Raw genomic sequence first — 27,087 nt, forward strand, 5'->3', positions numbered from 1 at the left:
ACACTTATCAGGTAATGAATGACTGTCCCTCAGAGACATTTTGTCCTTTCCACAGTTTTTGTTTTAAGTATTTTCTGTATTACATCCATCTTAGTTCTTATCAGTATCAAGTAACTCAAAATATAACTATACCATTTCAATATATCTGGGAATAATATACAGGAAATATGCAAAACCTCTATGTAAAGAGTAACTTTATTGGATCATATTTGAAGCAAAGCAAAACAACAAAAAAAAACTTAGCCAGAGATATACCATACACTGTTTTTGAAGACAGATCTACTAAGTTTCCGATATTAACTAACAAATCATATACTTAATACAATTTTAAGTTAAAATAAGACTTTTTATTTTTTTTTCTCTTTATTGTATTTTATTTTTTTTTAAAGTTGTAGATTTACAATTTTTTGTGCTTTGGTTTCAATTATACAATGATCAGATACCCATCCCTCCACCAGTGCCCATTTTCCACCACCATGGATAATATCCCTACCACCCCCATCCCCCCATCCCCCCTGTCTCTGTGGCAGGGCAATCCCCTGTGTTCTCTCTCACCTTTTGGGTGTTGTGGTCTGCAAAAGAGGCATTGAGTGGCAAACATGTTCAGTCCATAGTCTACTTTCGACATGCATCTCCCCTCCTGGGAGGATCCTCCAAACATCCTTTATTTGGTGCTCCCTTCTCTATCTGAACTGCCCTTTCCTCTAGGATACCCGGCTGGCCTCTAAGTTATGGAGTAATCCTCCTGGTGCTGATCTCAGCTAAAATAAGACTTTTTAAATCTTGACAAGTACTATAGATTTAGAAATAGTTATGCGAAAAGCACACAATAAACACTCCTGTGCCTTAAATTAATGTAGTAATTACAGAAAAAGTCTTCTTGTTTTTTTCTGCTGATTCAAGTGTGCAGATTTTCATAGTAATAATGACTATGTAAAAAAGACTATGGTGGGTATCACAGTGTCGGTGAGGTGCAGTAACTTTGTATATGAATATCTTAAGACTATTGTAACCATATTTCTACCTAAACTATAATAAATCTTTTATTTTGGTGGTGGGGAGGGGGCTATAATCAGCACTGCACAGGGCCTCCTCCTGGCTCTGCACTCAGGTTTCACTCCTGTTGGTGCCCAGGGAAACATACAGGGTTCTGGGGATCAAACCCAGGTTGATCACATGCAAGGCAAGTGCCCTACCAACTATACTATCTCTCCAGCCCTATCTAATAAAATTTTGTAAAATAAAACAAAATCATTGTAGGGCTGGAGAAATAATACAGGGGTGAAGTTGCTTGCATGAAACTGACATCAGTTTGCATCCCTAGCATCACATTCAGTTCCCTTAACACTGTCAAAAACGATTCCTGAACAAGGTGAGGAGTAAGCACTGGATAGCTGGCTATGGCCTTAAGTCCCCCTCACCCCCCAATAAAGAATAATTAAAATTAAAATTATTAAAAGATAAACATTTTCTAGTATATTATACAATCCTCATGATCTAACTTGAGCTATCTTCAAACTTTTTAATAAATAAAATATAATTTTAACATATTATTTTTTTTCACTTCCAGTTCTAACTTTATATGAGAAAAAGCCTATGATAGTAGCATAAGTTCTCCTTTCTCTGCTACACTTTCAAACTTGCCTTTCTATGTTGTCAAAGTCTGGCTGACTGCAAATGCCCAATAAACCTCTCCAACACACAAACAAAAAAGATACACGAGAAGAGAGGAATAGTTAATATATCATCACTATTATCAAAGCTAATAATTCTTCTTACTATTGTAAACTGCTTTTGCCAGTCATACGATTTCCAATTTTAAGTTCTAAACAAATTGGAATGCAGATGAAATAGTAAGAAGCTTGCCTTGCATGGTACTATCCAGATTCGACTAACAGCACACCAGATGGTCCCTTGAGCACAAAGTCAGGAGTAGATCATAGACCCATGATGACTGGCATCAAAACCCCATTTTTTAAGGGTTGAAGGGAGAATTAAAAGAATCAAGAATAAAGCAGTTTAATTAAGGCAGAATTAAAATATCATTGTTAGCTGAGTAGCCATTAAACATTAAGTCTATGATAGACCACTTTTAATTCTATAATACAATTCAGGAGTTCAAGAGACTAAAAGTGGTAGAACAGTTCTTTCTCTATTCAATGTATTTATCTGAACAAGCCTACTTAAGATTAACACATTTAAAATCAAGAGAATCCTGGAATGGTCAGTGCTTACTCCTGGCTCTGCACTCAGGGATCACTCTTTGTGAAACTCAGGGGACTATATGGGGTGCTGGAGATTGAACCAGTTCCAGTCACATGCAGGGACAGCTGCAACATCTCTGGCCCTGAGACATAGTTCTCAAATGGTGATACAATCAAAGATTCTGATGTATGTTGAGGAAAAGTGAAGAAGAATTGAACTCTGCGGCATTATAAAATGATGTCAGGAAGATGAGAATACAGTTGAAAAGGATCAAAGAAAGAAATATGAGACATGAAAGCAAGTGAAAAACATATATCTCAAAATGCAAAACTATAAACTGTGACAAATAACGCTAATATGACAAGTAAGATAAGGTTTGAGATGTGATCATTGAAATTATGTGTATAAATAGTGTTTGCTGGGAAGCCCTCACAGGAATGAGTTTAAGAGCAACTTGGCTGACAGAAATTGGAGATGTGGACAGAAGGAAAACAGATCAAGGTTTTTTCTGCATCTATATCATCCATTATTTCCATCTATAAAAATTCACAGCACATTTGTCTGTTAGAAGAAATAGGCTTGTGACCACAAAATAAAGAGAAAAAAATTAGAAGAGTAATATCCCGAAGTATATTATAACAGGGTTGAAACTGCTGTCATTAGGATGACCTGCCTGCATACCTGCTATGGCTACAGAGAATTTAGGGTAGGGTTGTAAGGATTGCCAGAATGAATCAGAAAAGCTCCCTTGGTTCCAGGAGAGAGCTTAAAGGTCTGGTGCTCATTCTTGGGGCTTGATTCTTGTCATAGTATGGGTCTCTGGAGCACCAGAGGTATGTATCCTGCCCACTAAAAATAAAAGAATGTATCACTTTGCCAGACTGCTTTTATTTAAAAAAAAAGTATAGTTCATGTTGAAAAGCTATGTTTCCTACTAGAACTTTGGAATATTGGTGTGTGCTAGCAGAAGGTGGCAGGGTGACAAGACAACAGTAAAATCCTGGGACCCATACTTCCGTGAACTTCCCTCTAAGAAAACATTCTAAACATGTTGTTATACATTATTGATGATGAAGTCTTGTGTCACTCCCCTGTGAGAGAATTCTTGCATGAGTGCTCTTAGTTTCCTCTGTATTATGCCCCGGCTATCTTTTCTCTGCTGAGTTTCTGGTATTTTACTACAATAAAACATAGCCATTGAATGTGGCGATGAATTTTTCAGCCATTTTTCCCCTAATGAACTACCAAAAATGGGGCCCTCTATGTCATTCCCCAGCAGCAAGTAAGAAAAGGTGAGACGGGGCGAAGTGGAAAAGTTTACTTTAGATGGAAAGGTACCATTTCATCTCTAGTCCTAGGAAGAAAGGTAAAGACACTGGTGCATGGAGAAATGAGTTGAGTTTGTGAAGTTCTCCTTGCTTTAGTATTGTCAGTAAAGTAGAAAAAATTTTGTTATCTAATTTGAAAGTGGAAAAGAGGTTATTGGAAAGGAGAAATTATTGAAGAGAGAGAAAAAGTTATAATGCAGTCATTCAGAAGAGAGAGCACCTGAATAAAATCATCGTAATGCATGATTGTCAGACACGAATAAGAACCCATATGCAATTAAATTAGTAAGTGACATGTCTGCTTTTTGACATTTTTCTGGCACATATTTGGTAGAGTTGGTTATTATTAAGATTTTAGCATTTAGCGTGATGAGTAGACTATAGGCCAAACAAGATTGCCACTCAATGTCTCTTTTGCAAACCACAGCACTCAAAAGGAGAGATATAACAAAAGGGAATGCCCTGCCACAGAGGTAGGGTGGGATGGGGGAATGGGGGATGGGAGGGATACTAGGACTGGTGGTGGTGGAGAATGGGCACTGGTGGAGGGATGGGTATTCGATCATTGTATAACTGAAACCCAAGCACAAAAATTTATAAGTCTACAACTGTACCTCATGATGTTTCGCTAATAAAAATTTAAGGAAAAAAAAAGATTTTAGCATTTAAGTAACAATTGAGAGAGGGACAAGAGATTTGATGGCATATATAATAGAGTCATCACATTAATTGACCCTGAGACTTAAACAGGTTAAATTTTAAATATCAAAGAGGTGGAAAAGGGGAAGTGGGATAAGAAAATTGTGTCTTGGGGTTATGGAGATGGTTGGAAGAGATGGGGCATAGGTTTTGTATGTGGGAGCCCTGTGCTCAGTGCCCAGTACCACATATCCCCCAAGCAGTGCTAGGGAGACAATTCCAAACACTGCCAAGTGTAACCTAAAATGCAAAAAGCAAAAACAAAGGAAAGAAATGCATCCTTTCTGGTCTGAGTATAGTTCAAGAAAGATGGCTACTGGTAAGAGTGGTCTGACATTCTCATCTGGAATGAGATGAGAGAGCTGAAGTCATAACCAATGTCAAGTTTAAGGCATATGAATGGCTGACCGAAGAGTAAATAATTATAAAAGGAAGTTAAAAGAAGAAAGAAGTTGAAATGCCAAAATAATTACCTGTGTATTCTTTGAGATGATCAACGACTTTAAAAGGAGTGCTGGTATAGAATGGGCAGTGAATCTGGGACTTCACGGGTTGAGAAAATAAAGGGAACTGACAAGATTTAAAGTTCAGGCACTTTAACATTCTGCACTCTGAAGAGTTGTCTACATCTTGATTTGAGATGTGTTCTCTCTGTACTTTCCCCCTGTGGAGAGAATGCGTGGAGAGATATGTGTTGGAAAGACACATATTCTCTCCAACACATCTCTCTTTCTTTTTCCCCTATCATTCTTCTAAATAAAACAATTTTAGTTCAAAAAATAAATAATAAATAAATCCAGCTATTTCAGTGAAAGGTGGAGAATATACTGCAACCAGCAATAAGATACATTTACAGACAGATATGGGCATAGATTTTGCCCATCTCTATAAAAATGCTTCCTAAGGGGGAAAAAAGGCACTCTGTGAATAGACTAACAAAGGAAACAGCCTATCTCGAAGAAGTTATGGGAATAAATAAGGTGAGAGTACTAGTGATTTAACTTCAGATGTTGTGAAAGGATCTGTGATGAAAGGGTATAAGAAAGAGAGATGTATTTAGAGACATGACATCAAAAACCTAGGGGCCTGGAGAGGTAGTACTGGGAGTAGGACACTTGTATGTAGCTGATCCGAGTTTGATCCTCATTACCCTACTGAGTCCACTGAGCTCCTCCAAGAATGATTCCTGAGTACACAGCTAGGAGTAAGCCTTGAGCACTACTAGTTGTGGCCAAAACCCAAGAAAAAACTTTTTAAAAAGATATTAAAAGTTTATTATTCTAATTTAATGCTATTCATTTTTAAGTATGTGACTAGATGTAAAAAACACATACACGTGCACATATATTACTTAATATATTAATTCATCAAAATATTTGAAATTCAATATCCACTTTATTCTCACCACTATTTTAGGCACCCAGAACCAAGACAAAATTCTGAGTTTTATGAACTAACACTGAATACAGTAAATAAGTAAAGAAATTAATAAGGATGTAGGTTAAGAAAGAACACATCACATTGAAAGTAAAATGGAATAAGAGAGAAAGCATATTGCAAAGGCTATTTAAGAAAGTGTAGGTTATGGAGCTAAAAGAAAAGTTTATAGGGACAGATTTCAATCGCCAGTCTCTTAAGCTTTCTTGAGCACAGGAAGTAAGACCCCTGGTGGCTTCCAAGTACCACTGTGGTGGTCCTGATGGCCCTTAAAATCACTTCCTCCTATCAATTGAACTATGAACCAAAAACCACCACTGACTGAATATTTCCCAGAGTTGTTCCTGGTTCCTGAGCACTGCTACAAAGTCTCTCCCAACACCCCAACAATCCATCAAACAAGTGAATAAAAGAACAGATTAATTATAAATGAACAAAAAATGTATTAAAAAAACATCGAGTTAAACACTTCTACTTACAAGAGTCATAATTAATATTTGTAAAGGTGTGTGTGTGTGTGTGTGTGTGTGTGTGTGTGTGTGTGCCTGAATGTGCAAGATCCTGGGTTTGATCCCTGGTACTGCATGATCCTCAGAGTACTGTCAGGAGTGATCCCGCCAGGAGTTAGCCTGGTCCCCACAGCACACTTTTCACGCATGCGCACGTGCGCGAACACACACACACACACACACACACACACACACACACACACACACACCACATATATAGCAGTTACTTGGAAGAAAAAGAAATCTGTGTCTGAAATGTCAAAAAAAAATTTGTCTTACACTCCATTTTTAGACTGCCTACATGTAGTTGTCTAATTCAGTTTCAACATTCTATAATACTTCATAGGCCCCTGAGTTTTACAATATAATTCAACAAGAACATCCCTGTTAATCAACAAAATGTGCTTCTTTTTATTATTTATGGTTCTCCTATATAATTACTTACCGCCTTTAATTCTGCATCTTTTTTTAGATCCTCTGCATAGGAAAGCACAAAATCAATTTGCCTAATCCCATCTCTAAAGAAGATAGAACCTTGACATTGTAGTTCTTTTTTAAACTGTAGAGGACATGAATAACAATGGCAGAAATACAAAAAGAATTAGCAAAACTTAGTTACTGACTAATTATTTTTCAGTCCTGAAAAGACAATTAAAATAAGTAAACAACATTTTTATCATTACAAGATAGTGTTTGCTTTAGAATGTGAAATTCCAAGAATAATATACATATTAAACAAAAAGGATGCAAAAAATACACACACACACAGACACACAAGTGTATTAACTACATGCAAGGGCAACTAAAAGATGGCTTATATCAAAATATAAAATATATGTATACACTGATCCCCAATATAGATTTGAACAGACTTGTTATTCTTAGTACACAAGATTCCAATGATTAATGAAACAAAATATTATGGCTTTGAACTATTTAGGAATATAGTTAATGATTGACCATGAATAAGTCTCACTTTAAGAAAAATAATTTATAACTAATGTCTGTTCTTTGTTTTTTATAAAATTGCTGATTTGCTATTTAAATTTTTAAGAGGTCAAATAAAGTCAAGGTGCAGATAAAATTAGAAAGCAGTTAGTTTGCCAGTAGGCTTCACTACAGGTAAATTCTCATGCAAATTTCCTTTCAGTATCAATTTACTGTCACTGTCACTGTCCTGTCACTGTCCTCCCATTGTTCATCGATTTGCTCGAGCGGGCCCAGTAACGTCTCCATCTTGAGACTTGTTGTTACTGTGTTTGCCATATCGAATACATCACGGGTAGCTTGCAAGGCTCTGTTGTGTGGACGAGATACTCTCAGTAGCTTGCCAGGCTCTCCAAGAGGGGTGGAGGAATCGAACTCGGGTCGGCCATGTTGGCTGCGTGCAAGGCAAACGCCCTACCCACTGTGCTATTGCTCCAGCCTATCAATTTACTAGGTATGCCAAAAAGAGAGTAAATGGCACTTAAGTGATGAGGCAGTGTGTTACTTTGTACATCAATATCATCAAGTTTAACAGTACTGTAATCATATTACCTAAACTAAAACTAAAAAAATCAGAACTAAGAAAGTCAGAATAAGTGAAAATCTACCCTTAAAAAAAGTCAAATGAATTTGTCCTATCAATTGTCTCAATATGAGTTAAACTGAAAATTTTAACTTTTCCATGTTGTTTAGTAAATGAATTCCTCCCCTTCCAAAACTGCAAAATGATTTTGAGAACTTCAAAAAGAAGAATGACATATATGATTAACACACAGACAAAGGAATAATCAATATTCATTTTTCTCCAACTCTGAGATTGTATTATATTATTATTATTATTATTTTCTCTTTGGGTCACAACTGGCGATGCACAGTGGTTACTCCAGGCTCTGCACTCAGGAGTTACTCCTGGCAATGCTCAGGGGACCATCTGGGATATTGGGAATTGAACCCAGGTTGGCCTTGAACAAGGCAAACACCCTACCCACTGTGCTATCTCTCCATCCCCAGGACCATGCTATTTTTAATGGTAGTTTTAGGAAAGCAGACTTAAGAGTTGTTTTACTTTATGGAGAAGTAAAATTGAGAAGAAAGGCCTGAAAATATTGTTGCATATAACTGAATATTGTTGCATATAACTGATAATATTATAGAAATGTAACTAAATATTATTGAAGCATACATTTAAAATTTTTGGTCACTGAAAAAGTTGATCATGATTGGGTTTCAGGCATACAATGTTTCAACACCAATCTCTTCACCAGTAGGATATAATTCTTTTGTTTGATAAACAATGATGATATTTTACAGTGCATGTTTGAGTTTTATTTGATTTATTATTGGAAATGTATTTTTTTAAGAGGCAAAAATTTGACCTTTTTTTAGGTAAACATATGACTTTTTAAAAAATCAGTCATTCTGGTTAAAAAAACTTTGGTACATCTACACAATTAAATACTATGCAGCTGTCAGGAGAGATGAAGTCATGAACTTTACTTATAAATGGATAGACTTGGAGAGTATCATGCTAAGTGAAATGAATCAGAAAGAGAAGGACAGACATAGAAGGACTGCACTCATTTCTGGAGTATAAAACAACATAACATGAGGTTGACACCTAAAGATAGTAGATCCACGGGACGGATAGATTGCTCCATATTCTGGAAGCCTGCCTCATGAGCAAAGGGGAGAAGGCAGCTGGAATAGAGAAGGGATCACTAAGAAAAAAATGGCTGGATGAATCGGTCGGGATGGGAGATGTGTGCAGAAAGTAGATAAAGGACCAAAATGATAAGCTCTCAGCGTCTGTATTGCAAACCATAATGCCCCAAAGTAGAGAGAGTTTATGGGGAATCATGTCTGCCATGGAGGCAGAGGGAGGTGGGAAAGGGGGAGTATACCGAGGATATTGGTGGTGGGGAATGTGTACTGGTGGAGGGATGGGTGTTTGATCATTGTGTCATTGTAACCCAAACATGAAAGCTTGAAACTATCTCATGGTGATTCAATAATTTTTTTTTAAAAAATCAATCATTCTGTAGTTCACAGACATGGATTCTCAACAGGAAATTCATAAACCTATGAAAGTACGTGTAAATTGCATGTGTGAGTCACTGGAGTCTTGTGTAAGCATATTCATATGATATATTCTATGGGATATGCTTCATGTACAGCATGTGTGTATGAATTTCATACAAATTTTGGGTAGAAGATCTATAAATATAATCAAATCTAAAAATATGTTAATCACTATTCTGAATTCTCAATTGCCTGAGGAATAAGAATCAATAACAAAGTTCCCACCCCACATTAATAGTATGCATTGGGATTAATAAAACAACAACAATAACAAAAATACAAAACTCCAGCCATCATCTAGAGCATAAGCAGCATCACTCAGCACTGGTATTACCATAAGACGCCTGGTCAGGAACAAATTGTATCGTTTTGCATGCTGTGAAACAATCAATAGAGAGAAAATCCTTCTGGGATTAGAGAGAAACTTGACTAAAAACCAGAGAAACAAACAAACCAACCCTCTTTAAACTATTTATGTGAATATGTATGTGTGTCTGACAATTAAAGCTGGAGAATGGGAATATTTAGGAAGTAAATAAAAATTTTAAAAACCATAAAGGACAAAATGGGTGTATGGAGAATTAAATCTCCAAATACAAAAGTATGCTTCAGCTATTTAAGAAATCTTCAAAGGCCCATTGTAACTTTAAATAATTCTGGATTTGGCTCCTAGTTTTTGAATAAAGGACATCTCTTTTAAAAAGAAGAAAAAAATAAAGAAGTAATAGAAAGAGGAGGAGGTGAAGAAGAAAAAGAAGGAGGAGGAGTAAGAGGAGATGTAAAAGGAGAAAGAGAAGAAGAAGGAAGGGAAAAGGAAAAAGGAGGAGGAGGAGGAAAAGAAGGAAGGAAGGAAGAGGAGGAAGAAGAGGTGGAGGAGGAGAAAGAAGGAGGGGAAGAATAAAGAGAAGAGGAGGATGAGAAAGAGAAAAGGGAAAAAAGAAGGAAAAGAAGGAAGGGAGGAGGAACAGGAGGTGGAGAAAGAGGAGAAAGGTAAGAGGATGAAAATAAATGAGAAAAGGAAGAGGAGGAAAGGAAGGAAGGAGGAGGAGAGAGGTGGAGTAGAAGAAGGAGAATGAAGTAGGAGGAAGAGAAAAGGAAAAAAGAGGAGAAGGAAAGGAAAGCATTATACAAATTCAACACAAACCTTTTTAAGTTCTAATAATATTCTTCAAGGACTTGGACTTGGAACAAACACTACTATGATTTGCATGGAAACATAAAACCTTCAAAATTGCCAAAACAATTTAAAGAGAAACTAGAAGATAGGACATACTGGATTTCCTAACCTTACACTACCCTATAAAGTTATAGTAATAAAAATTATAATATGTTAAGATAAGACTCTCAAACAAATGAAATAGATCCCATAGCTCATGAAAAAAAATGGAGAAAAGAAATAAAAAGAATTTAGTTAAAGAGGCCATACAGATGACCAGAAGACGTAAAAAAGTGTTCAGCATCAATTTTTACCAGGGAAGTGCAAATCAAAAGGACAATAAGACATCATCTCATACCAGTAAGAATAGCATATATCAAAAAGATTGCAAAAAAGTGCTGGTGTGTGTGTGTGTGTGTGTGTGTGTGTGTGTGTGTGTGTGTGCTCACACATGCACTCACGTTATATTCTAGGAAAATGTCATGCCAAATAGTTTATCTTGAATATATAATCAAATTTTAAATAATTAATTATATCTAAATTGAAGTTTCAAGGAGTTTCAAACCAAATGTAAACTAAGTTTGCTCCCATCTAAGACTTAGAAAGATGCAAAAAAAAAAGGCATGAAATTTTCTTCAGTTAATTAAAAAATGAGTCACTGTCACTGTCCTCCCGTTGTTCATCAGTTTTTCTCAAGCAGGCCCAGTAACGTTTCCAATGTGAGACTTGTTACTGTGTTTGGCGAATTGAATATGCCACAGGGATCTTGCCAGGCTTTGCCGTGTGGGCGAGAGACTCTCAGTAGCTTACTGGGCTTTCTGAGAGGGAGGGAGGAATCGAACTTGGGTCGGCCATGTTGGCTGCGTGCAAGGCAAAATGCCCTGCCCACTGTGCTATAACTCCAGCCCAAAAAATGAGTACTTATGTTTCTCAACATTTTTTCTAAACCATCATCCCTTCCAACCTTATTTCTTTCCTGTGGTCCCCTTCACTACTATATGTGCCCTTAGACTCATAGCCTTTCATTTATTCAATTTTCACTTGGCAATGTAGAATATCTGGAAGGCCCAAAGGAGACCATCTGGCCTCAGTTTTGAAGTGCTGGGTGGAGGACAAAATAGAAATGCAGTATGAGTAAATAATTAAGGAATTAAGATGTTATTGGTTTCATAAAATACATGTCTAACCTGGTTTTGAATTTATTGAGAGATTTAAAGGAAGTTTGTGCACCAAAAAAACTTACCGCATTTACGGGAGATCTTGAACTTTTAGAGGGAATTTTTTCTAAATAAAAATGGGAGGAAAAATATGTTAAAATGGCTAGCTAATGAGACACTGTTAAAAGTCAATAAAAGGAGAAAATAGGAACACAAAAATTAAATGGAAGAGTTCAAAGAAAGATGTAGTGAAAGAGAATGCTCGAGATCTTTCTAGAGCTGATAAGTCATTCAAAACAAATTCAAAATAAAATCCACAGCAAAATCTGTCTATGATTTAGGTGTGAAACATCAAGCACCAATGTACAGGATATTATTTAATCCACTAAGAGATAAATTTAATTCTGAAAAATCAAGTAATAAATACATAGCCACAAAACTACTGAGAAGAAAATATCCCTTAGGGTGTCCTTAGTTTTAGTCTCTTAGTTTTAGTTTTAGTTTAGTCTTTTAGTTTTCCACACATGAGATTTGATATTATACTAGCATGTTTCCTGGAATGAATCAAACTGGTTGATTTTAAATCACTAAGTAAAGTAAAAGTAAAAGTAAAGTAAAAGGCCCTCCCGTTGATCATCGATTTGCTCGAGCGGGCCCAGTAACGTCTCCATTGGAGACTTTGTTGTTACTGTGTCTGGCATATCGAATAGGTCACGGAGAGCTTGCCAGGCTCTGCCGTGCGGGCGAGATACTCTCGGTAGCTTGCCGGGGCTCTCCGAGAGGGGCGGAGGAATCGAACTCGGGTCGGCCGCGTTGGCTGCGTGCAAGGCAAATGCCCTACCACTGTGCTATCGCTCCAGCCCTAACAGAGTATTATTAACTCTAAATACAAATACTACTTTCCTAACGGATATATTTATGATAATTATATTTAAATAAGTTTTGGATAATTCAAAAATGTTACAGCTAGAATTACTGTCAAAGAGAGAAATCTTATTTTCTAGTGACCTCAATTTGGGAAAATATTAAGAAACACTTATCAAGTTAAAAGATTCCCAGAAAAAAGAATTTGGTGGAGGAAGCAAATTAAAACAGGAAAGGTGTCATCCATAGTAACTGAAATCTTAGGAAAAATTAATATATACTTTGAAAATACAGAAACTATAGGCCTACTATGTACATATCTTTTTCTTTTTTACAAAATTTTGTATCGTAGTAAATATACATAACGTTAAATTTACCATTAACCGTACAGTTCAGATGTTAAATATATTTATAATGTTGAACAGCTACCATCATCATCTATACCCAGAACACTTTTATTTTATAAAATTGAAATATTATATTGAAATGTAAATGATAATAACAATTCATTTTTTTCCTTCTCCAGTCCCAGGAAACAAAGTACCATTTATTTCATCTCTCCATGACTTGAATTATTCTAAATAACCTCATGTAAGTGTGATCACACAATATTTGTCTTTGTATGAGTGACTTATTTTATTTAGTGTAATATAACCAGAGCTTAATGATGTGATGTCATGTATATGTCTGATATCTCCCTTCCTTTTTGTTTTTGTTTTTTGGTTTGGGGGGCCATACCCGGCAGTGCTCAGTGGCTATTCCTGGTCCTGTGCTCAGAGATCAATCTTGGCAGGCCTCAAGGAGGGGACCATAAGCTGTGCAAGGATAAAAACTGGGTCAGCCATGTGCAAAGCAAGTGCCTTAACCACTGTACTATCTCACCAGCCCTCTCCAACCTTTTTAAAGCTGAGTAATTTTCCATTGTGTATATCACATTTGACTTGGTTTCCATTTTTCAACTATTGTGAATAGTGCTGTTATCAATAAAGGTTCACAGATATCTAAGATACTCCTTTCAAATATTTTATCTACAGATTGAGAAACAGAATTACTCGGATGTGGGGGACCTGGCAGGCAAGTGCAAGTTTGTGAGTTTAAAATCCCGCCAACTGAATACCAACTGCTCTGGCCTTTTTGGAAAACAATATTGATATTCCTCATAAAACTAGAAATTGAGCTTCCATTTGGTCCAGCAATACCACTTTTGGGACTATACCCTGGAGTCCCCAAAACACAAACACAGAAACACCATCTGCACTCCTATGTTCATTGTGGCACTATTCACAATAGCCAGAATCTGGAAACAACCTGAGTGCCCAAGAATGATATATGGATAAAGAAACTATGGTACATCTACAAAATGGAATACTACACAGCAGTAAGGAAAAATAAGGTCATGAAATTTGCCTATAAATGGATAGACTTGGAGAGTATACTGAGTGAAATGAGTCAGAAGGGAAGGGACATATATAGAATGACTGATATTCACGGCCAGGGAAAATAGGGCAGGAGAACTGATCAATGGTTGGTCAGTGTGTGGGAGATGAAGAATAGCTAGATGAAAGAGGGTGAATTATGACAGTACTAGCTAGAAATGATCACTGACAAGAATGTTGTTGCAAGTCAAAAATGAGTGTTGAAAGCAGGTAAAGAGATATACATGATAGACTTTCAGCATCTGTATCACAAAGCATAATACCTAAAATGAGAAAGAGAAAGAGAAATAGACAGGGTGGAGTGTGCCTTAAAGGGGTGGGGGGAATCTGAGGCCATTGGTGCTTGGAAATTACACTGATGGGTAGATGGATGTTGGAACATTGTATGACTGAAATGCAATCATGAACAATTTTGTAATGCTCTATCTCATAGTGATTCGATTAAAAAATAAATAATTTTTAAAAATGCGCCACCTATTCTGAAGTGATTACCAGAACCTTGCTGTCAGAGATCCCTAATAATAAGAGTTCAGTGACAAAAAAAGTGTTCAAATCAAGTGTGAGATCTTGAATGTAATCCCCAGGGCCACAAACGTAGGGAGGTGATTCTGATCACCACAGAAATGCTAAAACATTGTTAACTATTTTTTTTTTTCTGTTCGGGGGCCACACACAGAGGTGCTCAGGGCTTATTCCTAGCTCTGTGATCAGAAAATTTTATTTTCAGTTTTAGATTAACCACCATTCTGTTTTTCATAGTTTTCTGAAACACAAACAACATACCCGGGTTCCAAATGCTTCAAATCCATGCCAGCTGTTTTGTGGTTTTTTTTTTGATATTTTCTATCACGGTAAGTTTAAAGAGGTATACTATTGTAATTTAAAGCTGAGCACCTTTTTATTATTATCACCATTCTTGTATCTTTATATCTTCTTTGCATAAATGTCTATTCAAGACCTTTGCCCATTATCTAAACAGATTTTATGGTTTTAATAGTTTTCTATATATTCTGTATAGCATATTAAGTAAGTTTTTATTCTCATTCTATTATCATTTTATTTTTTACAATATAACTTGAAATGTTTAAAAATATGGTCAGTTTTTCATTTTTCATTCTTTTGTTGGTGTCTTTGTATTATGTTCAAGAAACAATTGCAAATTCCATTTATTAAAATATTTGCTGTATGTTTCTGATTTTTTAACTTGTCTTCTTTCTCTCTTTCTCCCTATCCATCCTTCCTTCCTTCCTTCCTTCCTTCCTTCCTTCCTTCCTTTCTTCTTTCCTTCCTCTCTTTTTTTCTAACCATCTCTCTCTCTGTCTCTCTGTCTCTCTTTCATATTTGAGTCAAACCCAGTGGTACTTCTGATATAGACCTGATATAGTGCTCAAAGGCCACTATTGGTGGTAATTAAGGACATTTTGTTGCCAGGGATTGAACTTGGACCTCCTGTATGCAAAGCATGTGGTGAAACCAATTGAACTATCTCTCTTCCTTTTCCTCATGTTTTCTTTTAAGACATTTATGGTTTTACATCTTATGGTTTTACATCTTTAGTCCTTTCATCCATTTTGAGTTATTTCTTATAACTAATATAATGAATTAATATAATGAACTGGATCGATAGCACAGAGGGTAGGGTGTTTGCCTTGCACGCGACCTACCCGGGTTCAATTCCTCCATTCCTCTCGGAGAGCTTGGCAAGCTACCAAGAGTATCCTGTCCACATGGCAAAGCCTGGCAAGCTTCCCGTGGCGTATTTGATGTGCCAAAAACAGTAACAAGTCTCACGATGGAGACGTTACTGGTGCCCGCTCAAGCAAATCGATGAACAATGGGAGGACAGTGCTACAGTGCAGTGCAATATAATTTAATAGTTCAACTTCACTCACAGGAAGATAAGTTTTCCAGTTGAAAATATTGTCCTTTCTCCAACAAGTTGTCTCGCTACTCTTTAAGGAATTCATTTGCCATATATGGAAAGTTTTGTTTCAGGGTTCTAGATCTATTTCATTGGTCTGTGTGTCTGCCATTTGTTGCCAGCACCACATTCTTTAATTTGTAAGTTTTGAAATCAGGAAGTGTGAGCTCTCCTGCTTCATTCCACTTTTTTAAAAAATACATTGGCTGTTTCAGGTCCCTAGAGAGTGTCCATGACTTGTAGGGATGGTTTTTCTATTTCTGCAAAAAGCACTAAAGTTTTGCTAAAGATTACATTGAAACTTCAATTCACTCTGGCTGGTGAGTACTGGCATCTTAACAACATTAAATCTTTTAATCCGTGAATATTGAATGTGTTTGCACTTACTTAAGCCATTTTAAAAGTTCAGCACTATAATACAAAGAGGAAGGCCGTGCATGTGACCGTTGTGAGTTTGATACTCTATACCACATATGGTCTTTTGAGCACCATCAGGAGTAAACCCAGATCCAGGGGTACACCTTGAACATTGCTAGCTGAGTCCCCAAAACTGTAGCACTGTCCTCCCGTTATTCATAGATTTCCTCTAGTGGGCACCAGTAGCATCTTCATTGTGAGACTTGTTGTTACTGTTTTTGGTATATAGACTATGCCATGAGGAGCTTGCCAGGCTCTGTCGTGCAGGCAGTATACTCTCGGTAGCTTGCCGGGCTCTCCGAGAGGGATGGAGGAATCAAACCCAGGTCGGCTGCGTGCAAGGCAAACGCCCTACCAGCTGTGCTATGGTTCCAGCCCTCCCCCAAACTAAACTGATTTAAAATTAAAATTTCAGCAATGTTTTGAGTTTTAATTGTATAAATATGTCACATCTTTTGTTAATTCTTATGGATTCTTACTGATTTTATTATCTATAGAAGTTGGAGAGAGGTTTAGGGGATTCAGGCTAGACCTGGTGATATTCCTGTCTCTGTGCTCAGTCATGCCCTGCAGTGCTGGGGGAGCATATGTGGTGCTGGGAATTGAACCAGGTTAGTGGGATGCAATATCAGCATCTTTTTTTCTTCTTTTTTTGCTTTATGAGTCGTACCCAGCAATGCACAGGAAATCCTACTGGTTCTGCACTCAGGAATTACTCCTGGTGGTGCTCAGGGGAACATATGGGATTTGAACCTGGGTCGGCTCTGTGCAAGGCAAACACCCTACCCGCTATGCTATCGCTCCAGCCCCAAAGTCAGCATCTTAACCTCCATACTATCTCTTCAGCCCTAGAATTCTTTTCTTAAAATCATTTTTAGATTACTTACAGTTAATGAACAAAAATAAAGCTGATTTTTATGTGTTAATTTTATATTCTTCAGTTTGCTGCATGCAATTATAGGGACTAACAGTTTTCTTTCTCTTGAAATTTCTATAGTTTTCAATGATAGCATCTTACTATAAGCAAACAAAGGGAATATGAATTTCACCTTTCTGATTTTAGATGTCTGATTTTTCTTGCCTACATAGCTTAGAACTTCCAATAGTAAGTGGAATAGAAGTGACAAAAGTGAATATACTTGGTAAATAACATGATTACTTCCCAGACAAAAGTATTTGAGCTTCCTAATAATTGTTTAAAGTATAAGGCATCCTGATGAGAAAGCTTCAAAGGTGTAATCACTGACACTCACAGTGGGATTGTGTTTGAAATTTTATGCCTAAAACTCAACTACTAATCACTTTTTAAATAATCAATTAAATACCATTATTTAATTGAAAATATTTAAAAATTATGATTACAGGTAAAAATACAATTGAAATGTACATATTCTGGGGATTTATAAGGTTCACAAACAATTTTGGAGAAAACTGGGAAACAAAGTTATGCCAGATATCTAGAAATCATATAATGGATAACAAAGACTATGAACTGGATTGATCAAAATGGATAAGCCTCTAAAGAATATTTTTTAAACAAAAGGAAAGAAACTGATATATGAATTATATAAAGCCAACCATATAAACCTAAAATATGTCACTAATGGATATTTAAGTGTAGACACAGTGTTGGGAAACAATTCTTCTTGAGTATCTCACATTTCTATACATCATTCAAGTAAGACATTGAGTAAGTGACCCCTTCCAGAATCAAGGGAAGGCATAATTATTCATCAATAGTAAGGACTCAAAATCCCAAAGCTCCGGTTATTCTCCTGTATTGCAAGACTGAGTATCTGCTCCTCTTATGATGAACCTGCACTTTCTCTAAGGAAGCTTGCACAAAATTGGATTTAACACAAACCCTCAGTTTACATATCTTCTAACAGAAAAAAATCCATGTAATCAAATGTGTGTGTTAATAAATGGTAAGTAGTTTGTCTAAATACGTGCTTAAGGTAGTCGTGAAAGTCCAAGCAATTTTGAGTTCTTCTTTAAAATTGTCCTTTTCAGGTGTCACAGAGGTAGTATAAGTTTTAAAGCACTTTCTTTGGACACAATCAAGTCCTGATTGCATACGTGGCATTGCATATGGTCCCTGAGCACCTCCAAGCACCTCCAAGCCTGTGCCCTGAGCCAGGAGTAACCCCTGAGCAAGCTGAGACCCAACACCCCCAACTCCTATTACATTGAATTTAAATAAATTTTCCCTGTTCAAAACGCAATCATTAAATTGTATTTTTTCCAGTGTGGAACATACAAATCAGCAAATAAAAGTATCTTTCAAAAATCAAAACTCCTAAAAAAAATAAAAAAATTTTTAAAAAGTCTTACAGTGTCAGTCATAGTTCATTCCATAAACACTGACATTTTACTAGAAAATTTTAACAAATACATAAACATTTAATTTTTCTATTTTATGTTATCCTTAAAATTATATTTTTAAAATTAGTGAGGGAAATTGCTAATTGGATCACTTATTACTTATGATTGTTATGAAGAAAAGAAACAGAAAATAAGAAAAATCCTTTAACTATCTTATTAACTATTATGTCTAAAAGGCTAAATGCTAATATTTCTATTTTAAAGAAGTTTTCAGATATAAATCAATCACAACTAACGTTCACATATAAATCAATCATAATAATCATACATAACTCAATCAATCTAACTTATATTTACTCACCAAAAACAATGTAGAAAAATACACATGTATTTGGGTCGATACAATTATTATATTCAACCATCAAATAAATGGTATTTTCACATCAATATCCTTTGTCCTGCCTCATTCCAAATCAGTGGCAAAAAATTCACAAGAGGAAGCTGTAACACTGTACTCCCATTGTTCATCAATTTACTCCAGCAGGCACCAGTAACGTTTCACAACAAATTATGAGACTTGTTGTTACTGTATTTTCGGCATATCAAATATGGCATGGGGAGCTTGCCAGGCTCTGCCATGCAGGTGGGATATCTCAGTAGCTTGCCAGGCTCTCCGAGAGGGGCAGAGGTATCAAACCTGGGTCAGCCGCGTGCAAGGCAGACACCTTACCCGCTGAGCTATCTCTCCAGCCCCCACGAGCGGAAATATCAAAATAATTGCAAAGATTTTTGCCCCCCATCCTCCCAAGTAATCTGAAACTATTTGGGGGAAAAGTTTGGGGAATAGACTCAGGCTAAAATATGACCTAATGCTGAAGTAAAGCTAATTTAAGAGTACATTATAGTAAAGCAAATGATTCTCAGGCGATATTAGATGATACTTCTATTATCTGTGAGAGAGAGCTATAGCCAATCGCTGCAATGCCATATTGATAATATTTTATTACATGTAGAACATCATATACAATTTCCCATACTTAATGGAGAGTATAGTTCTAAAGTATCTCATAGTTTTATGTCAGAAGGACTAATTATAAGGAATAACTAAAAGCTTTCTATGAAAAAAGTTATTAATAACATAAAGTTACCGAAATTACAGAGGGAATTTTCAACAAAGGGAGAAACCTTGAAGTATGCATAGAAAGGAACTTTCTCAGGCTGGTGCAATATCACATTGGATAGGGTGGTTGCCTTGCACATGGCTAGCCAGGTTCAATCCCTAAATCCCAGCAATGCCAGGAGTGATCCCTGAGTATAAGACCTTGGCACCTCTGGATGAGGACCAACTCTCTTCCTCCCAGCAAAAGGGAGGGATTTTCTCAACCCGTCCTCACTTCACAACTAGAATGACTGCAAATTAGACAGTAACAAATGACAGGGATGATGCAGAGAAATCATAATACTTATATATTTGTGGTAGGAATGTAAAATGTTGCAGATACTTTTAGCAAGTCTATAAGTTTCTCAAAATGTTCCATATTGAATTACAACATACAGTGGTACACTCTGGGCTATACACCCCCCAAAATTAACTTAGATTCATTTTTTTAAAAAAATTACTTTAGGAGTTAATGCAGTTACACACAGTCAACCTGGGATAGATCCCAACACCCCCATATTGTACCCACAGCCCTGCCAGGAGCCAGGTGGGTGTGGGCCCAAATGAAAAGAAACAAAGGTACAAGATATTCATAGCATTTACATTATATTCATGACATTTATAGTTGCAAAAAAAAATGAGTGCCCTACCCACATTTCAACCTGCCATGAATGATTCTGGAGTGAGTATTAAGCTGCAGGAAGAAACGCCAAAATAAATAAAAATGAAAACAACCCAAATGTACATTGGTCGACAAAAAAAGGAGAAGGTGTTGTACAGTGTAGTGCAGTTAATTATACTATGGCAGAAAAAAACAAAATAAAAACAGAATGATGTTCCGGTACAAGCTACATAGATAAACTTCAGACATTATGGAGAGAGAGAGAGAGAGAGAGAGAGAGAGAGAGAGAGAGAGAGAGAGAGAGAGAGACCCGTTTATAAGTCTGCTCATATGAAGATTGCAGAATAGGTAAATCTACAGAGACAGCAGCCACACTTGCTGGAGAGAGGAATGGAAGGAACGACTATTTGGGGTGATGAAAACGCTCTAAAATTAGATCTTGGTGATGATTGCAAAACTCTGTAAACATGCACCGTACACCTTCATGTCCTAAAATTCTGTCCCACTGGAGCCGTGGGCGAGGCTTAATAAAACACTCTGTTTCTTAGTTCCCCTCCATGCACCCAGGGCGCTCGCCCCTCTTTGCAGCAAGCCTCCACCTCTCTGCAGCGCGGAGCGGGGTCTGCAAACCATCAAGGTCACAGCGCACGGGCAGGGAAGGTGGCTGGAGCGGGGCAGGAGAGTGCGAGCGGCCCTCAGTGACCCAGCCAGCCAGGGCACGAGGCGGGAGGAGCTGGGCGTGCGTGCACAGCACCCGAAAATGTTCCCAGGAGTTAGGCTTGCAGGTGGCCAACGTCCCCTCTTCCCGGTTTCCTGCGCCCCCCCCCCCCCCCCCCCCCATCACCGGTTCCTACCTTCTTTCTGCAGCATTTCCAGGACATCCGGGTCGCCCAACTTGGCCAGCTCGTTATAGACACTGACGCCCGACGGACAGAAGCCAGGGGGCCACTGAGACGAGCCCCAATGATTCGAGCAGGTACTTAATTTGTACACGGACCCAAAGTTGGATCGCCGGGACCCTCTGGCCCTCTCCAAGGAGCGCGTCCTCTCGGGCGCCTCCGCCTTTGTCACGGCATTCCTCTTGTCGTCGCCGTCCACGGTGGTGGTCCGCGCTTCTTCATCATCCGGCAGCCCCGTCCCTTTCTCCCTTCGCTTGCTCATGAACCAGAGGAAAGGATGCCACTGGGAGCTCTTCCTCGCCTCCTTCAGGGGCTGCCCCACGCCCTTGCCGCCCTCCTCGGGAGAGACCTCGCCTTCGGCGGTGGGGACACGCGGGCCCGACTTCCCTCGCCGGTCCCGCGTCTGCTGCTCCGCCTGCAGCTCCTCGGAGGAAGACTCCTCCCGGTCCAGGTTCCCGGCCCGCTCGCGGGACAGCGGCCGTCTGGAGTCTTCCAGCTCTCTCTCCAGCTCCTCCACTCTGTCCAACTGACTCCCCCTCCCGGCCAGGGTTCTCCTTCGTCTCTCCCAACCCGCCGCATCTGGACTCCAGCTGCTCCCCTCGGGGATCTCCTGGGATCCCTCCCGGCCCCTCTGCGAGGTCTCCCAAGCTGGGAAAGGAGTGAAACTTGACTGCTTGCTCTCTTTCGGCTCCATAGTCAACGGGCTCCTGGCCCCCCGGGTCACCCCACTCGGGGGCTCCCTGGAGCTTGACGCCTCCTCCTCCTCCTCCTCCTGCTCCTGCTCCTCCTCCTCCTCTTCCTCCTCCTCCTCCACTTTCTCCTCCTCCTCCTCCTCCTCCTCCTCCTCCTCCTCCTCCTCCTCCTCCTCCTCCTCCTCCTCCTCCTCCTCCTCTTCCTCCTCCTGCTCTTCTTCCTTCTCTTTCTCTTCCTCCTCCTCCTCTCACTCTTCCTCCTCCTCCTCCTCCTCCCACTCTTTTTTTCCCTCCTCCTCCACCTCCTCCTCCTCCCACTCCTCCTCTTCCTCCTCCCTGTCTCTCTTCCCCCTGCAAACCCTGCTCAGATCTATTCCAACGGCCCCCCGCAGCCTCCTGGAAGAGTCTTCGGTCCAGAGTGCCCTTCCACCAGTGGAGTGACACAACAGACGTCCCCTCCCGCCCGGGGCTTGATTTTGGTTTGGTCTTCAGTCCAATAAGGTCCAAACACTTCCGTAGGAAGACCCTCCGGCTTAAGTCAGCCCCGCGCGTGGGGTCTCCAAGATTCTAACTGCCCCTGCTTTCCGCTTCCCCCAGGCGCGTGCCAGTAACTTTCCTCCTGTCCCTCTACCTTCATCCCTCCTCTACTCCCACCCCCCCGACCCCAAGAACAGTATCTGACTATTACAGTTGAGGGGAAAGTCATATGCTTTGGCCTGGGAATGAATTTAGCCGTTCCCTCTCGCCCCCTTTAAAAGTTGGATGACAGTTGGCAGGTTTCCAGAAACTTCCGTTTGTCCATCTTCTATTAATCAAGGGTAGCAGTGCTTCCCTCTTAGGGTGTTGTCCCGAGTTTACACAGAGTAGAGGGTGCAGTGTCAAGAGGTCGCCGGTTAAAAATGTGTGTGTCTTCGAGCCCCGCCCCAATCTCCACGTGTCACTAGGAGCCTCCAGCAAGGCAGACTCTGGCAGTGGAAATGGGTCCAACCTTCCCAAGCTGCTCGCAATCGTTTCTACGTTTTTGAGGCATCAACTGCCAGCTCCCTGACAAGTGGAAGATAAATTACTGTTTAATCAGGAAGAAATATAGACGAGTGATGGTGAACAAAGGTGATATAGGGGCCAATCTGAGGTCCTTGGGAGTGCTGAGTTTGGGGCAGCGATAAGACGAATCAAGAATAAGCAGAAGGCAGGGGAGAGTGCAGGGGTTATGGCAATTTGCAGACCCTGCTTCAATCTGTAGCATTACAGGATTCCCCCAAGGCTGGGAGTGACCCCACGCTATTTTTATTATGTAAATAAGGGAGATGACCTTTCTTTGTTTTTATGCTTTTATATGTAAAAGAATTTTTTCTCCTTTATATATATAGAGCACTCTGTAAGGCAAGTGCTCTATATCTGAGCAACAAACCCATCTCCCTAAATACAAGTTCTTTTAAAAGTATATTTAGGGGACTGAAGTGATAGCACAGCGGTAGGGTGTTTCCCTTGCATGCAAAAAAAAAAAAGGTGTATTTGCAATACAGCTGTGTATTGCACAGAGGTTAAAGGTTATGTTAGGAAGGGGGAGAAAGTTGTTTCTTAAGTATCACATGATGTCATTTATATGTGGGGTGTGATCACATATGTTCACACCCACATGTGAGGGAAAATAGACAAAATCAACAGTAAAAACAGTACTCAGCAGGACTAAGGGGTGAAAGAGGGCAGATCTAAGGGAACAAGGGTCCAATGGATTATGATGAAAGTGTATTGGTGTTTTAGGGGTAGTATATGGTGTAGTAATATATACCTTGAAAAGAAATGAAATTGTGCCCATAAAAAATGTTGTCACGTAAGTTAATGTTATTTCAATTTTAAAATAAAAATTTAAAACCAATGATTTTAGTCTCTGTTTTAAGATTTTTTAAAAATTTATTCATATTTATTCAATTATAAATAAATACTTTATTTATTTATTCAGGCTTTGTTTCAATTTTTTTTTAAAGTTCTCTGCTAGTGTCCTTTAAAAATAAAAGGAAGGGCAAATCCCTTTTGTGTCTCCTAGCAAGGGTAATATGTAAAATTATTTAAGTGATAATAGAAACAAAGCTGAGAAAATATGTGCACAATCAAATATTACATAAACTTTGCTCAGCTTTCAGAGGAGAGTGCTGGTCTTTTTATTTGAAGAAAAAAAAAAGCCCAACATATTTCTTTTGAGTCCTGAATCTTTGCAATGACTCCTGATCCTGCTTACTAGCAATTTTAATATAGCTTACCATCCACCTAGCACTTCCCCTCTTCTAATAAAAATAACTTTACAGGTTGAATTCTAGAACTGTTGGGATCATCAGAAAAATAAATGTAATATTTAGTGTTCATATATTTGATATTTTCCAATGAAGTTTTAAAAAAGACATATGTCTATTCTGCATTGAAACTAGAAAGATAGCATTGGTTTCCAGTCTAAACAAATGGGACATTTTTAACGAAAAAAATCCCCAAAACTAGGAAATAAGTTAAAAAAAAAGCAACTGCTATTAGAAATGACACACCCCAAATCTGCCAAGGCATTCTATCACATATAGTCAGAAGTCTAAACATATTATCAGTAGGACTGCAATGCTATAGTTGCATGATGTCGACTTGGTTAAATCTCTATTACTGTTTCTACCACTATCTCAATCCTTCCATCTCATTATCATTCCTCAAACATAGTAAGTACTTCCTCATCATTTTCTTAAGCCCTTTGCACTTGGTGTCCTCCTCTAAAGATCTTCAGACCTCCACATTTAATGGTTTAGTCTCTAAATCATTGTTTTCTATGAAATGTCACATCCTTAGGGATGGGGGGGGGGGAGGGAAATGCTACTTTGTTGATAATGCTAAAACAGCTTTCTCACATTTCTCTATACTTCTAACCAGTACCAATGTTCTTCATAGCAGTTCTCTTTTTGTGATGTTATATATTTATTTGCTTGAGTACATATATTTGTATACAAACTCCATGGAGGCAAAGGTTCGCTTCACTGTTGTATCTGTGCACTTAGAATAGTGTCTGGCACAGAAAGGGTCTCAATGAATATTTGTTGAATTAATGATCTGGCAAGTGGATGGCAGCAGATGTTTTATTCCCTAAGGGCAAGAGGTAAACCTTTCTTAAAAAAATCCCTAAAAGAGTTAAATTGCATTACACACTTAAAGTGATCAGTGGCTCTGAAACTGCCAAGCACAGTACTGAGAAATAATTTTCTAGTGATTGTAAGCAAGCACAGTTAGAAACAGTAGATAAGGTAATCCTCCTCGTCCTCTGATCTCCAAGTTCTTGACTTCTCTTTGAAGGGAGTTGTTGGATTTTTGTAAATCAAATGATAACAGCAACAAATGGCAAGAAGAGGGAAGCTAAGTTAGGTCATGGCTAGACTCCAGTGACATTCTAAGTATTGCTTAGTATATTAAGTAATCACATACTTTTCCTGAAATGGAAGGATTGTTATTTAAGTTTGGCATATGTATAAATAGGTGACAAAAATGTAAGTACATTTGGTCTTATACAAGGTGGTACTTAGAATTTATCCAGATTCAAACTGAATTAGTATTGTATTTTTTTAAACAGTAGTTTAAACAAAAACAAAATTAAACAAGAGTTTAAATTAAGAAACTGAAACTAAGAAAAATTAACTGACAAGAATCATACAACTATTAAAGGCAAATCAAGAGTTAGAATCTGTAGCAGCTGACCCCCTAGACCATGCCCTTAGTCACCACATTATTTTCAAGGTTGAAACAAAAATCATTGTTCAATGTTTTTATAATGCAAATACTAATCACTAGCTTTCTGTCATTTTTCTTCTGAAATGTCTTTCTCATCAACTATTCAGAATGACTTCATCAAGTTGGATGCCACAAAAGCTATATTTTATAGCCATCCTCTTTATCCCAGTGATAACTGAGAGTCATTATTGTTTATGGTCAAGTGTGTTGGCTTTGTGGTGTCATCAAACTGATTTCAAATTCCAAATTTAAACTTTTATATATTCATCAGAAAGTTTTACTTATCTGATCCTCAGTTTCCTCAGATCTTTGTGTGTGTGTGTGTATATATATATATATATATAAGCTTTATATATATATATATATATATATATATATATATATAAGCTTTTCAGTGTTGAGATCCAATAATGTTGGTACCCATGAGGCTGTACTTAGTAGTCTGATGGCAGGGGCAGTGGGCAGGGGGAGAGTATGCTTGTGGTGTTGGAAATCAAACTCCCTACACATGCCTGGCATGAAGTTTAGCTCTTTCATCAGTCTGCATTCCTGATTTATAAATTAAAATAATTCTTATAATTTCTAACTTAAAGGTTTGTTTGGTGCAATAAAGGTAGTTGCCCATGTGTTTTCACTTTTTGTTAAATATTAGATCACAGGATGCTATTTCATTTTATTCCATTTGCTGTTGATGGAGCTATAGCACAGCAAGTAGGGCATTTACCTTGTACGCAGTTCACCCAGGTTCAATTCCTTCGTCCCTCTCTGAGAGCTCGACAAACTGCTGAGAGTATCCCGTCCCCACTGCAGACCCTGGCAGGCTCCCCGTGGCATATTCTATATGCCAAAAACAGTAACAACAACTCTCACAATAAAGACATTAATGGTGCCTGCTCAAGCAAATTGATGAACAATGGGAGGACGGTGCTACATTGCTACAGCGGGTTGTTGATCATAATGATTTTAAGTGGTAGTTAAAAACCCAGAAATTGTTTTAGTTTGTTTGTTTACAATGTTCATTCCTTTAATTTTCATGGAAGGATTTATTTTTATTAGTCTATGGTACTTCTAGCACTCAATGAGATAAATCCAAAGATTTCTGGACCATAAGGTCCAGAAATGCATAAAAATGCCAATATAACTATTGCTTGAAGCACTGAAAGGAGCTTTTGAAGACCCAATAGACTCCAGTATTGATTAAAATGTTCCATTACAGAGCATTCACAAGATCCATTGTGCTGTGACAATGAAATAAAAGCTCCTAAAAAATGGGTTTCCATTTAAAAATGAATTAGTCCTTGGATGCATATGGGCCAATTTGTGATTCCTAAATTGTAGCCTCCACTGAAATACAAAGAGAGTCCATAAAACTTTGGTTAGAGAACCAAACCAGATCAAAATACAGAAGCTCCAAGTCAGTGAATGCATAGTTATGTATA

The 27,087-nt window shown here is 38.2% G+C and overlaps 1 protein-coding gene across 1 annotated transcript in view; it reads right to left on the reverse strand.

Moving 5' to 3' along the window:
• ANO5 (anoctamin 5) overlaps positions 1–21,894 on the reverse strand; it is a 68,436-nt gene extending 46,542 nt beyond the window's left edge. The window contains exons 1-3 of the mRNA XM_056106701.1: positions 21,156–21,894; positions 11,644–11,684; positions 6,624–6,737 (exon numbers count right to left, since the gene is read on the reverse strand). Of these exons, the coding sequence (XP_055962676.1) occupies positions 6,624–6,737; positions 11,644–11,684; positions 21,156–21,894 (894 nt within the window). The remainder of the gene's footprint in view (positions 1–6,623; positions 6,738–11,643; positions 11,685–21,155) is intronic.
• Positions 21,895–27,087: the final 5,193 nt, after the last annotated feature.

Source organism: Sorex fumeus, unplaced genomic scaffold (genome assembly GCF_029834395.1).
Source record: "Sorex fumeus unplaced genomic scaffold, SorFum_2.1 ptg000007l, whole genome shotgun sequence".
Lineage (NCBI taxonomy): Eukaryota > Metazoa > Chordata > Mammalia > Eulipotyphla > Soricidae > Sorex > Sorex fumeus.